Here is a 13716-nt window from a genome sequence, read left to right as displayed (position 1 = left end):
AATTCCTGTGCACATTCCCAGTGTGCTTTTCCCTGGAAAGTTAAGTAAATTGAATATTTTCAGTCCCATAAAACACAAAAACTCATCTTTAGAGGGAAAGCATTACAACAAATCAAAATCCTTGTATATTTCAGAAAGGTTTAATAATTGTGTTTTTAATTATTCCAGTGAGTAAGAGCACTTTCCATCGTTACTTAATTGCCTGTCCCACGCGCTCAGCAGTGGCCGTACATTCAAACACACTGTTTTTCTACACAGCAGTTTCTCAGAGCGGTGAAACGGAGCGAATTCATCTCAGGAATTCTCCTCCAACGCTCTCACTCTCAACAATAACTGAACCACTTAGTGGTCCTCATTCATCTTATTGGACACATCTTATAAGCATTAGTGTTGAACATGAAATGAAGCATTACAGTAGTCTTTGTTTTCTGTTGATCATTATAAACAATGGCCTTATAGCCAAAGTGAAGATTTTACTCCACTTTTTTGGGGAAAAAAGTGAACTTTAAAAAGACCAAACAATGCTGTACATCACTGCAGAACACTATAGTTATTGAAACAGGAGGTAAATTAGTATTGATTCATTGATAAAGAAGCATGATTAACAGCTCGGTCGTCTAATGAATAACTGGTTGTCATTTAACTGATGCCAGTGCATGAGTGACAAATCATGCTAATGTCAAACCAAACCTGGTTTAATTCCTTATTGACCGATTGATGATTTATAGATCTGATTTACTGCACACAGCAGTCTACATATGATCTCAATTAATTTATTCTTCAGCAACAAAGATTTCAAACCTGAATGGCAGAAGTTTGGTGTTTCAGGACTTGGAGTAGATTGTGCCTCTCTCATCCAAGGATACACAGTCTTGAAGAAGATGCTGCCTTTAGTGCTAGCTCCTTTAGCTTTCACCAAGCCATTGTCAGTTTGCTCCACCTGGTCCATGCAGTGAGGTCGAATCCCATTCGTAGTTCGGCTCACATCAGAATAGGGTATATGCGGTTGTTGAAGGAAAACATGGTCTTGCAAGTCCCACACATGGCCTGCACTGTGCTCTTTTCTGCGCGCGATAAGTTCGTCAGACTCGAACGCAGAACTGTCCTCCTGTAGAATACACGGAGAACATTGCTGGTCCACAGAACGAAGATGTTGATGTTTAAAAAGTATTTTGGGCATATAACTGTCATCAGTGTGTAGTTCGTGGTAAGTTACCGTTTGCATTTTGAACGCGCCTTGTCTAATTACTCAAGTTCGATTATTAATCTTGTTTGGCTCAGGCACGACACTCACACGTATTTAATTGTCTGGCAACACGGGTAAACCCCTGAGTCACGTGGGGCCGTCCTCCAATAGCCTGTCGCAGTAGATGATGCCTGAGTTGCAAAGTGTCCGCGAGGAACTTCTTGGCGAAGGAGGACGCCGTCTCCGTCTCCATGCAGCTCCCCTGTTATTATCTCGAGTGATGATCTCGAGTGAACCTGTAGAAAAAAATAAGTCAATGATAGGGATGGAGAGTTTAGACACTACGTGCTTAGAGAAGACACGGTGGGAGAGGGAGAGAGAAAAGGGGAAATTCAAATGGACGGAGAGAAATGGAGTGCGTGAACCACTGGGATCTAGTCTTATCTTGCTCTGCCCTTTGGATTGCAGAATACAAAATGTGCTCTCCGTGAAATTAAACGAACGGAGACTTGATACAGAACTGTTTTAAATTTCTGATACTGTTGCGGTAGGTATACTGAAATGCAAATATACATGCATACATGTGTATATAATCTTAATATATCGTGACATACATTTGCTGTCTCCTGTTTTGGAATATTTTCTTTTTCAGAAAGACCTACGATATATTGTTTTACAAATGTACTGAATTAAAATGCATCTTTATTAAAGGCTGTTTTTATCAGTGACTCCAACTTGTTCGTGTCACATTTATCGTCACTGTTATGGGCCATAACGTGCAGGCTATGTGAGTAAATGACTATTCGCTGTTCGAATAGGCTATTCGCATAATAACTAATATATAATGTTTATTAAAGCTTGGTAATGCTTGGTAAGTAGATGAAGTGGCAGTTTTATGTCAACCGGATTACTTATTACCATTTATCATCAATATTATACTTGTTTTTACCTGTGGTAGCTAAAACATCAATGGCACAATTGGGTGTGGCCAGACAAAGGAAATTTGACAATCATTGTCACAGACAATGCAGAGCACAAAAGAGTAACCCTTGAGTTAGTATTCTGTGCTATATCGTGATGCTGCCTATCACCAGACTTAAACTTTGTTCTTGTGGGGTCCATAGAAAAGTTTTCTTGCCTATAACTTGATTCTTTAGTTACACCGAGTCAATATTTTAAGAAGATTTTAGAATGAAAATGACCAAAAACAATGCCTTGAACAAAGGATCCGAGATCGTGTATCTAGATGATAAAATCATAACAGGTATTGGTGAGAAGTTATGTACTGCTGGAACTCCTTGAAGTCTGACGATATTTTATCACTAAGTAGTTTTAGAGTAACGTGGTTTGATATTAAAAAGTAGAAGCGTGTTAGCCGCTAGAAAGTTACGCCCTCTAATGTCACCTAGCCACTGAAGTGGTGAAACCGTTGACTGTGTTTAGCCTACTAGGCTACAAGCCCACTGACTTCATGCTTCAGTTACTTTTGCATTCGTAGACGTTTATTACACACATACGTGCGTATTAAATGAACATCTATATTTGTTTTAAAAGGTCCATTCTAATTCATGTACGAAACTTAAAAAAAATCTATTTATTAATTACAATATTTACAATATTTATTTTTATTGTGATAAACGGCCGGCAAATGTTTAATGGGCATAGTTTCGTCCGATCGAAGGCTATTTATCATTTATCGTTTGAACTTCGCATTTCCCTCTTTCTTTATACACACGTTGGAAAAGCTCAGCTAAAAGCCTCCTACAACTTCCCTAACTTGTAAAAAGGCCTAACCGGTTCAATTGCGCCTTCTCGGTACCTGTTATTATAACACCAGCTCTCCATGTTGGCGAGCTAGATTAGGCTATCTCCAGAAATATATACACTCTTAAAATTATAGAAATAAAATTTGTTCTTATTATATAATTGCAATTATATATATATATATATATATATATATATATATATATATATATATATATATATATATATATATATATATATAATTTTTTATTATTATTTTTTTTTATATATCTCACGGACACGCTTCGATCTCCGACGCGGTTTGGCTACTTTTTTTTTTCGTACACATCCCAACCTACTGAGGAATCCAGAAACTAGAGTGGTCCTTGGAAAAAGGAGGCGTGTCATATTTCGGAGGGGCTTAAGATGGAAGATAACACATGGAGTAAAGAGATGAGCTGTGTCAGGTATCCAATCGAATATCACGTCAAATGGAATATTTCGTTTCCCTCATAGTGCGACCAGGAAGCCTCACGCGGAGCAAACAGCCACTTTCGTCGCCTCATAATTCTACTACAAACCCTTCTTACTATTTATTTCATTTCAAGCACACAGGTTTCCTAGTCAGAGTATAACAGACCATTCATAAAGCCTTTATTAAGGAAGAATATGAAGAGGGGACTCGTGCACCTATCCTCTTCAATTGTAACTGTAAAATCAATCTTGTTTTAGGAACGATTTGTTATTTAGAGTTCAGTGAATTGCTGTCACAAGGCTTGTCAAATAGAAGCATTCACTATGCATATTACAAGTCCGGCTTCTGCCGTGCTGCAGCGCCATTAACTTGAAATATTACTGCGCTCAAGTGTGCAGTGAATGCAAGCGTAGACCTGCTCATTCCGTGACCGCAAATGAATTAAAGACCCAAAGAGATGCACTTCATATGACGCTGTTCTACCTACAGGACATATGCTTTCTATTATTATTGCTATTATTATTATTATTATTATTATTATTATTATTATTATTATTATTATTATTATTATTAGAGTAGTAGTAGTAGTAGTAGTAGTAGTAGTAGTAGTATTGTAGTCTGTTTTTGTTCAATGTAATTTTCATATCCATACGTTTTAACACTCTTTTCACTAGACTCCCTACGCGGCCTATCCCTTTCCCACTGTGTGAAAGTAGGCCGATATAGAAATTTCCTAATTAAGGTAAGTTTGTTCCAGTGTCTAATGTCACTAAGGCCATTCAGTAGAACTGAAAAGGAATCTTTGATGTACTGGCTCAGCAAGACCACAACTCAGCGCCTCCGCGAGTATACTACAATTCTCCGTGAACTCTGTTTGAACCACGATGTTGGCAATAAATCATTTTTCTTTCTCTCACAAAAGCGCGCCGGTCGCTCTGGGTGTCAACCCTTTTATAATTCCTCCTTACCTTCTGCGCTCTTGTGGTTGCTGACACAAACAGCTGCGTGGAACATCGATAAAACCCGCGCTTAAGCCGTTTCTTGCAAAGATAAAGCTCTATGCAAAGGGCTAAGAACGAGAGTATGGCAGAGGTTGGCAGCTATAACAAAATCATAGCAAAGCGCCAAGGACGGGTAAGCGCTCGCGCGCTCGCGTGGGCTTGCGTGTATAACGTTCTGTTGCAATGTTCTCCTCTGTGTATTATAACCTTTTTTTTTCCCGACCACATTTCAACAAACATTTCAATTGTCTTGCCTTTGTGAAGTCAAAAGAGGCATAGCTTTAAGTCTTTATAGGAAATAAATCGACCTGCTACTGTTTTGGTTCGTTTTGTTTTCCCTCATAAAAAGCTATATATATTTTCCTTGTTGCTGCACCACTCGTACTACTCTGATGGCTTTCCTCAATAAGAGCATTAGTAATCTGTTAATGTTTTTCCATGGTCCGGAGTAGAACAGATAAGGGAGAGGGAGAAAAAGAGTGGCCAAGAAAGGATGTTAATGGCCAGAGGATGTTGCGGGTTATAACGATGCATACAAATTGACCTGTCTTAGAAAAGCAAAGACAAGATGTATAGCATCAGTGACCTGCATTGCTGTAAACATCGAACACCTATTATAAGGGCGTTCAAGTCGAGGGCATTTATATTTGCAAAAATAAATGTGTATAATGACACATGAAAATAACACGTGGGGATCATTTTCTAAAAGTGACATGACGCAACCTCCCATGTCCAAGGACTAGCGCGCACATAGCAACCTGTTACCACTGGTGCAAGTTTTAAATGGAGATTGCATAGCTTTACTCTTACGGCGCTTGGCAGAAGGTTTCTATCCAGAGAGACATACATAGTTACACTGGGAATCGAACCCATGACCTTGCTGTGAATAGCACTATGTTTAACCAGGTGAGCTAAAAGTGCAGGAGCAGTGGAGCAGCTATGTCAGTTGTTGACCTGATAAACACTAATATTTTTCCATATATTTTCCATAAACCCGTCTTTTTAAAAAGCTAGCTGTCTAGATTTAGTCCTCACTAACATACATTCCAATCGCAGAGGCAAACATTAATAAGGCACAATATATTAAAAGATTGGGCTTACACTTCCTCTTATGTTTTCCTTATATCATCTTATCTGATTATTCTTTTCTAATGAGCTACTTGGCAAGTTGCCTTTTTTGTTAGAAATAATGAACAGAATGAGTTATGAAGTAAGATGAAAATACGGTAATAAATAGCTGAACACATCATTGTTAGATATAAAACACCGCATGAGTGTTTTATTTAATCAAAGAGACTACTGTTAATTAAGTAATAAGTATTGTAATACATATCAAGAAAAGTATGAATACTCATTTGAAACTCAAGCATTTTGTTATTATTTTAATGTTTTGCGACAAAAACTCCTAGGATGCTTTAATTTTGCATACACATCTTTTATAAATACCTTAGATTTAGATGATATATGTTTGTTTTTGGGAACAAATGGTGTCAATATGGCTAATATTGCATAAATGCACTCAAAATCCACATTTGCGTATTCTTGCCTTGTGCGTAAAAAGCTAGTTTAAGAATGCCACTTTTGTGTTTTTGTCTTTGAAAAGATGACATTAATCACCGCACACAGCAGCGCGTCTCGTGACCTCCTCGTGACCGCATATGTTTAGACACATTGCAGACACCCCAGCGGACTGGACAAAGGTCTCAGCACCGACTCAAACATCTTAAACCATGTCACAGAAAGGCAGATCTTTCCATAAAAGAATATTTCGGTTTAGAACATTTCAACTGCCTTAAGATGAAATCAGTCGGTCGTTATTCTCTCTGTTTTGAAACAGAAGGCAATTTTTCACTTGTAGCTAGTAGACTCAGCTGGTTTTAGAGAATCTTGTTTCTCAGAATTAAATATAGATTTTCATTAGATTATATTGGTCTTGAAAGCTTGCACACTATCTTGTGTCTTCAACTATGCCTCTCAGACAAGGAGTACCGTGTTTCATTATGAAGAGACATAGATCTCCACTTAAAGACAAGCCATGGTAAATGCCTCATGTGATATTGATGAGTTTAGTAGGAGGTGGATTATATGGCTTTGGAGATTCCTTCATCTTGTTCCAAACATGTCACAAGACTTCTAATGACCTCTTTGTGTTAAGACTGTAGATGAGCATGGTTTCTGAGACATATCTCCAAGAGGATGGTGTGGTGTCCACCTTTTTCTTTCCACACACACACACACACACAGACAGAGAGAGAGAGAAAGAGAGAGAGAGAGAGAGAGAGAGAGAGAGAGAGAGAGAAGACCTATCATCTTTTTTTGCTGTTTGAAAGCATCTGTAATACCAGCTGTTCACAGGTGGCCTTGGATCTATACACAGGTCATACCTAATCCTGTTCTTTTAACAAGCCCTGGCACTGCCCATGTCTTCAGCTTCTCCTGAGTGTTCATGTTATGTTGTATTAGCTGTAATACCACAGGGAGCATTAAGATGACAAGCAGACTAAATGAATGGTCTTAAAAACCAAACTCAAGGCAGAAATATTCGGGGCTTCTTTGCCTTGCACTGATATGAAAAGCCCTTTTTTTTCTGTTTCATAGCCTAAACCTTTCATAGAATTGGAAGTCTTCAAGTGCTGTGCTTTCATAAAGTGTCAAATCACAGAAAGGCTTATCGAGGCACCTGGCACACTACAACCCAGGACTATAATCAAAAAAGTGACTTTACTCCATTCACAAATCTTAATTAGATGAAGTAAGAGAATACTGTAGAAAGTCAAGCATATTAAAACGTGTTAGAGTCTGATATTAGTCTTTGGTGTATGACGGAGAAATCTGGGTACTGGTCTCACTGCTCATACTACAGTTTTCATGCTTCTTTAAATATTATTGCTCTGTAGGTCTGGTTCCTCTCATACCAAAGAAGCTTAAGAAACCATATAGGATATGCAAACTTTTTAATGTGTAATATAACCCATGAAATAGGCCTATTAGAATCTTATGACTCCATTAAAACACCTCAAAGAACCTATTAAAGGTCTAAAAGAAAAGGCAATATATGCTAAGAGATTCACACATTTATGTTAATTTACAAAGGTATATACATAATTGCATATAGGTAAGCAAATAATCTGGCAGTATTTATAATATACTGAACTTATTTTGACTACTTTTAAGTTTCCTGGAAGCTCAAATGCACAACACTTATTATAAATATTGATATTTTTTTCTTGTTGTACAGATTGTAGGAGCATGTTTATGGATGTTAAATTGTATAGGATGGATTTTCATATTTTCATTGAAGGCCATATTTTAAAGCCATGACATTGCAACAGCAGTCTATTTTGATAGGTCTATATTTTTGACTACATCTGTATTTTTTATTTTTTTTATTTTATTTTTTTTACACAAAATTCAGAATACAGCATAGTTTTAAACTGTTGTGCAATTTAAACATGGAAGAATACAAAGATTCACAGCAATAGACACTGTGGCGTCATGTGAGCACATTTTGAAATTTGAATTGCATATCTCTATATCTCGGGAGGATAAATAATACTTTTTCTCTCTTTTTTGTAGGCTAGTAACACGTTACTAGCTCGCCGCTCGTGAAATGGCCGGCAACATGCAGCAGAACCTGCACGTTCTCAGAAATCAACCTGCACGGTCTCAGACGTCATAGAAATAAAGATATTTCACGAGCTCACCGCATTTTAGCGTGAAACATTTAACACCTGTTAATTTACACAATTTCTTTTCTGAATATATATTTTTATCATAAACCTGGGGAATTTTCGTCGAACAGTTTACTGTTGTTGGAAGTACGCTACGTAGCCTATTCATTTTGACTGACTTTTGCTCTTTAGTTATTATGGCTCTTATGTTTTCAGTGTCAATCTCTTCACCAGAGTAGGAAAGCCATTGCATTCGGTGTCACAGTAAGTGTAAGGGTTAAGGGGTAAGACCTCGGAACAAAGATTATGGAGATTGTGTTAGCTAGTGGACCCAGGCGGTGTATGCACGCACTGCATGCTCACATTCTTTAGTAAAACACTTGAACACAACAATTAAAATAGAATTAGAGGCAATCCCGGGCCAAGGCACGGCTTAGCTACATTTTGAGGTGAAACTGATTTGCGAAATTATGGTTTATTTTCGTCGCACTGGTCGAAGTCGGAAAGTCTACGACTCTGGAAAATAGCATGGTGACCTCCGTTTCAACTCTGCACCCTTTTTGTGTTGGTGCCACGGCCGCGTTTACACAGACCACCTCGTAACAATGCTAAAGACCGGCACCTTTCAACACTAACTAAATTACTTTAAGAAGACACTTATACAACAAAAAAGCTATTTGAAGTACACACATGTGCAGTAGCATGCGTTCTAGGTTTCTTAAAATTAATATAGGAAAGGGGTATATTTTAAATGTAATAGCCTATAATTGCTTTCAAGAGAGTGTTATGCGTTTATAAAGGAATCTGCAATGGTTTAGGAAACAGATTATGTTGAGGACTGCAGGGTTTTGCTATTTGCAGGCTACAGACAAAAATAGCCCTGTCGAATATTATTTATTTGGTAGTAATTCGACTTGCTTAGTATTATGGAGCTTTGGAGTCTTTTTTATTTGATAATTATTTAAATTGTAAATAAGTAAAATGTGCTTGTGTGCTTAGTTAACATCCTCAAATGGGAATTTTAAAATTAGGGTTTTAACTAATGAGTAAAATCAACTTGATTGCATAAGGGAAAAAAACCTATAAAACTGATCGAGCGCTCTAGAAACACTAGACTATGTCTGATTTCCAGCTTGTGTTGCTCAGCTCTGTTTCTTGGTTCCTCTAGTAGTATGCGGTCCCTAAATGGAAATGAAATGTCTTGAAAGCTGATACGAAACAAAAAATGTCTTTATGTTTATTGCATGTATATACATCCTACACATCCATATATCCATATTATATATGATATATATTATATATATATATATATATATATATATATATATTATATATATATATATATATATATATATATATATATTATATATATATATATACACACATATATATATATATACATATATATATACATCCATATATATATATATATATATATATATATATATATATATATATATATATATATATATATATATATATATGTATGTGTGTGTGTGTGTGTGTGTGTGTGTGTGTGTGTGTGTGTGTGTGTGTGTTTTCAAGGGAGTAAAATATGTGGAGGATAGGAGATAAGGGGTATGCAGAGAAAAAGGACATTTTGGACAGAGGTCCTTCAAGCATGTACTTTCATTAATGTTTCACCTACGTCTTAAACGTTACTGTAGTTTCCTGTATAGGCACATTAGAATTCTATGGGCCAATGTTCGGCCCTTAACAAAATGAACGTTTCAAAACAACTTAAAATGATTGTGCACTCAAGACTCCAAATATACAGTCTATATCTACAGTCTATACTACGTCTTGTTTTAGAACATGAATAGACAGTTTCTGAAACAACAGTTCCAGCTGATATACTTTGCGAGGAAGACATAGTCGAACTATACATTTCCACAATATCACATGTGTATCACATATATCACATATGGATAAAATGAAAATGTTTAAGGAATAATATGTGGTCAATGTAAAAGCAGCACTGTATTTAAATGATTACGTTTTCCATAAATCCTTAACATGACATGCCTAAGCCAAATTTATGTTGCACAAATGAAGCATGTGGTAAGACGCTAGTTACACGCCAGAAGTAAAACTATGATAAGGTTATGATTTAGTGTGCTCTTATTTGACCATTTATAGCGACAAATCACGTTTGGTTAATTTCCAAAAGCCTTGATGGTCAAAGTGATATTTGAATTAAAAATATAATAATATTATGTAAAAATTGCTCAAGATTTAAATTTTAAATGTTCAAGATTTAGTTTTAAACTATCCTTATAGGTGTTAGAAATAGATCCCACGTGATCCCACCGCGCAATATCGTCTCCTCTCAGGGTCAAATGAAGGAAACGGAAACTTAATAAAACACTAACAAGAACCTAACTTACAGAACAGCAGATTCCTTTCCTCTCGACAAATTGTTTATATTGGATTCGAATATAATGCGGGAACCTATTTTCACAATAAACTTTGCTACCTACAGAGGTTTACATAACACTAGTTTTATCTGACTTTAGGTTCTCCGAAAACTAAGCCACCTTGAAATTCCATTGCAAATACTAGCCTAAGCAAATTGCACTATAGGCTGTTGAGCTTGTGAACTCATTCTTCTTGCTAATGTTAAGCTTGGCAGCCGAAGTGTTAGGTGGAAAGGCCTTTGCTGATGGACTGAGGACCATTGTTTACCTGCCCAAAAAGTCTACCATCTGTTATGTGATCCGAGCATGTCACAGTTTAAACGCAGGTTACCTGTTTGGCGCGTGATTGAGAAGGGGAGAATGTGTCCGCACCTGCGTACGTGCACATTTCGGCTACTTATTGTCATTCCTAACGATTATATACGTTTTACTTGTTTCATTGTAAAATGCATTTAAACATATTTTAATGTAATTTAACCGATTTTTAAAAGTGCATTTTAACCTTAAAATGGTCTTGTCTGGCACTGGAGAATTCCAATATTATTATGGTAATCGATTTTTTTTAAGGATTCATTTTTGAAGACGTAATTTTTAAAATAATCGAATCCAGAAAATACATACTGAATTAAGTGGGTATTATATAATTTGAATTTTCTATGGCAATGTCGATTCACTTTATGTCTGTAATATCTGTCTGTATTTAGAAATAGTTATGATCCGACTAAATTCGGTATAATCACCCCCCCCCCCCCCCCCCACCCGCCACCAAAAAAAATAAAAATAAATAAAAATAACTTGAAAAGTTCTTGGTGCAGGTGGTGTTCAAATCTTACTCACAAGTCTTGATGGAAGTTAGGACTTTATGGTCTCAGTCCCCCGAAGAAATGATGCCCCCCTGAAGGCCAAACGGTCCTAAGTGTGCGCGCGATTAGTAGCCGAGAGTTCAACGGTTCTTTGTGTCATCCCGTATAGAGTAAAGGGTAACACGATCAGATGTCCCGCTCTGCTGGCATATCAACATAACCTAAAAACTCACAATGAACGCAAGAGTGCGGGCGGCTTCTGTAGGATGCCTGTAGGATACGCACACAGAAGATACACGGTGAGAGAGAGAGCGGGTCACGGGGTGGGAAAGGTCGGCCAACCCGGCCGAAATGAAACTAATGGGACAGAAAATGTGCCCCCAAAGTGAACTCGACTCCTCAGTGTTGCACCAAACTTCAATAAAGTACCCTTTCAGCCTCCCGACATGAAGGCGACAGCATCTCGAATGAGGTTGTCGGCATGCTCCGATTTAGGCGTGCACATTTATTTCTCTCCGCTGTCCAGTCACATAAAGGCTTGTGAATGCAACGCTGGGCCTGCTGTTTTCAAGTGCCTCTCCAAAGTCATGGCCAAGTCAGGACGGTTAGCCAAATCTGTCATATTCTGCTCCTCCGTACTTTCACGTTCCCTGTGCATAATCATATTTTCATTTTGTGCACAATTTAGAGACGTACCTGTACAACATAATGCCTTACAAATGACTGTTGGTGCCCACAAATGATTGATAGTCTAGAATACCTCTCCTTTGTGCCTCACAGCCCCCCACCTAGTAAGCCGTTGTATAATCTTCATTCAAGTCAGGGGGATTTACAATTAATCAAACTCATTCCTTATTTCTCTGAGTCTTTTTGTCATTGCAGAGGCCAACACAAAACAAAACATTTCAACAACAACAAAAAAAAATCTTTCGATAGTTACATTTTGGCAGTATCAAAATTTTAGAGCGTATAAAATTGGCCCATAAATTTCAAAGGTAATATTTTGAAAGAGCTGTAAAGAGCAGGGAGTTCACACTGAATGCCAGTAAAATTCGATACACCGCGTGGTAACCAGGAGCGCCTTATAGTGTGTTTAGCTTTTGGCTGTGACTCGAGGTCTAGGTCTGAGGCGGCGATGACGTCGCCATGCACGGTACCGAGCGCCACTTTTTAAAAGGAGCGCAGTGTTTCGTGGGGAGTGGCCTGAACAATATCTCGGAGGCACGCAAGAGAAGCTTCAACTGTAACAGCGTCCAAATGTCACCTAGTGTATGCTGCAGTGTAGAACAGCACTGCGCAGGCCCGGGGAAATTATTGGACAATAACACGCGTACTTTAGAGACGCCCAGGAGCGGTTTTTTTGTGTGTAATGCTTGTTCCAAAAACATGGTGTTGCTGCAATAAGTTTGGCATCAAAAAACTGGACTTACGTCGTCCTACATTTTGAAAAATTGTACAAGTTACAGTAAGAGGGGCATTGTCCACTCTTTAAAAAATTAAAATTACATTCTATTGAAATAACAGACACTTCAAACGATGTAGCGATCAACACCCTTGCCATCGAAGCCTAATTCAACTAAAAGGTTCCAATAAACATTAAAGTCCATTTTCGGTTTACAGTTCAACAGTAAGACGGTAGTATAACTATAACGGGAGTTGCATTATATTTCTACGGATAAAAAGTCCACCAGATATTCAGCCTTTTTCAATTACATTTTTCCGCTGTTTTTTAGTCTTTGAGGAAAAAAGACAGAAGGGAACATTCCAGGTTAGATACAACAACCCAATGCTTATATTTCTTTGACCTAATAGTGCGCTGAAGTACAAACAATGCACCAATGGACCACAAGGATTGTAGTTCATTTCTTGACTAGTGGCCACTGGTTTTCAAACGCATTTGCAGCCAGTATCCAACCAGTAATGAGCAGGAAGCCGTCCTCTCAACTGAAGAGCGATAAGGTCCCACTCAAAGGCCCGAATTATGTGCCAAGTTAATCGAATACATGTGAGAATGATTAATTGTGTCCGCGTGCGCGTCCCATCCTAAAAGGGAGCGCAGGGTATCTTTTCGTATAGGGAATACGGGGAACTATTCATCATTAATGCGATGCCTTATTTATCCGGTGCTAGCAAACATATTTTTAATATCCTATAAAGACCATTTTAGAGTAAAGTGAGAAGATTGTCCTAACAAATAGACTATGTAGAGCTTATGTATTTTAGGTCTGTCTTTAAATATTTAGAGATTTCAGAATTTATACTTATTGATTTACTGTTATCATAGCTGATATTATTTTTAAAGAAAACGTAAAATTGTATGTCTATCTCTCCCTTGTCAAAAAATGAAAGTATTGGACTAGGGGCGAAATCCCTGATTACAATAGGCTATACATAAATAGACATACATAAATTCACTCAAA

The 13716-nt window shown here is 37.5% G+C and overlaps 1 protein-coding gene across 1 annotated transcript in view; it reads right to left on the bottom strand.

Annotated features, from left to right (window-relative positions):
* Positions 1–13716, bottom strand: part of hoxc3a (homeobox C3a) — a 65357-nt gene that overhangs the window by 2807 nt on the left and 48834 nt on the right. Inside the window, exons 2-3 of the mRNA XM_081704860.1 lie at positions 1297–1482; positions 802–1108 (exon numbers count right to left, since the gene is read on the bottom strand). Of these exons, the coding sequence (XP_081560986.1) occupies positions 802–1108; positions 1297–1482 (493 nt within the window). The remainder of the gene's footprint in view (positions 1–801; positions 1109–1296; positions 1483–13716) is intronic.

The sequence above is a fragment of the Electrophorus electricus genome, chromosome 21, assembly GCF_041902795.1.
Source record: "Electrophorus electricus isolate QZ-2024a chromosome 21, ASM4190279v1, whole genome shotgun sequence".
Lineage (NCBI taxonomy): Eukaryota > Metazoa > Chordata > Actinopteri > Gymnotiformes > Gymnotidae > Electrophorus > Electrophorus electricus.
This window is presented reverse-complemented; position numbering and strand designations above follow the sequence as displayed.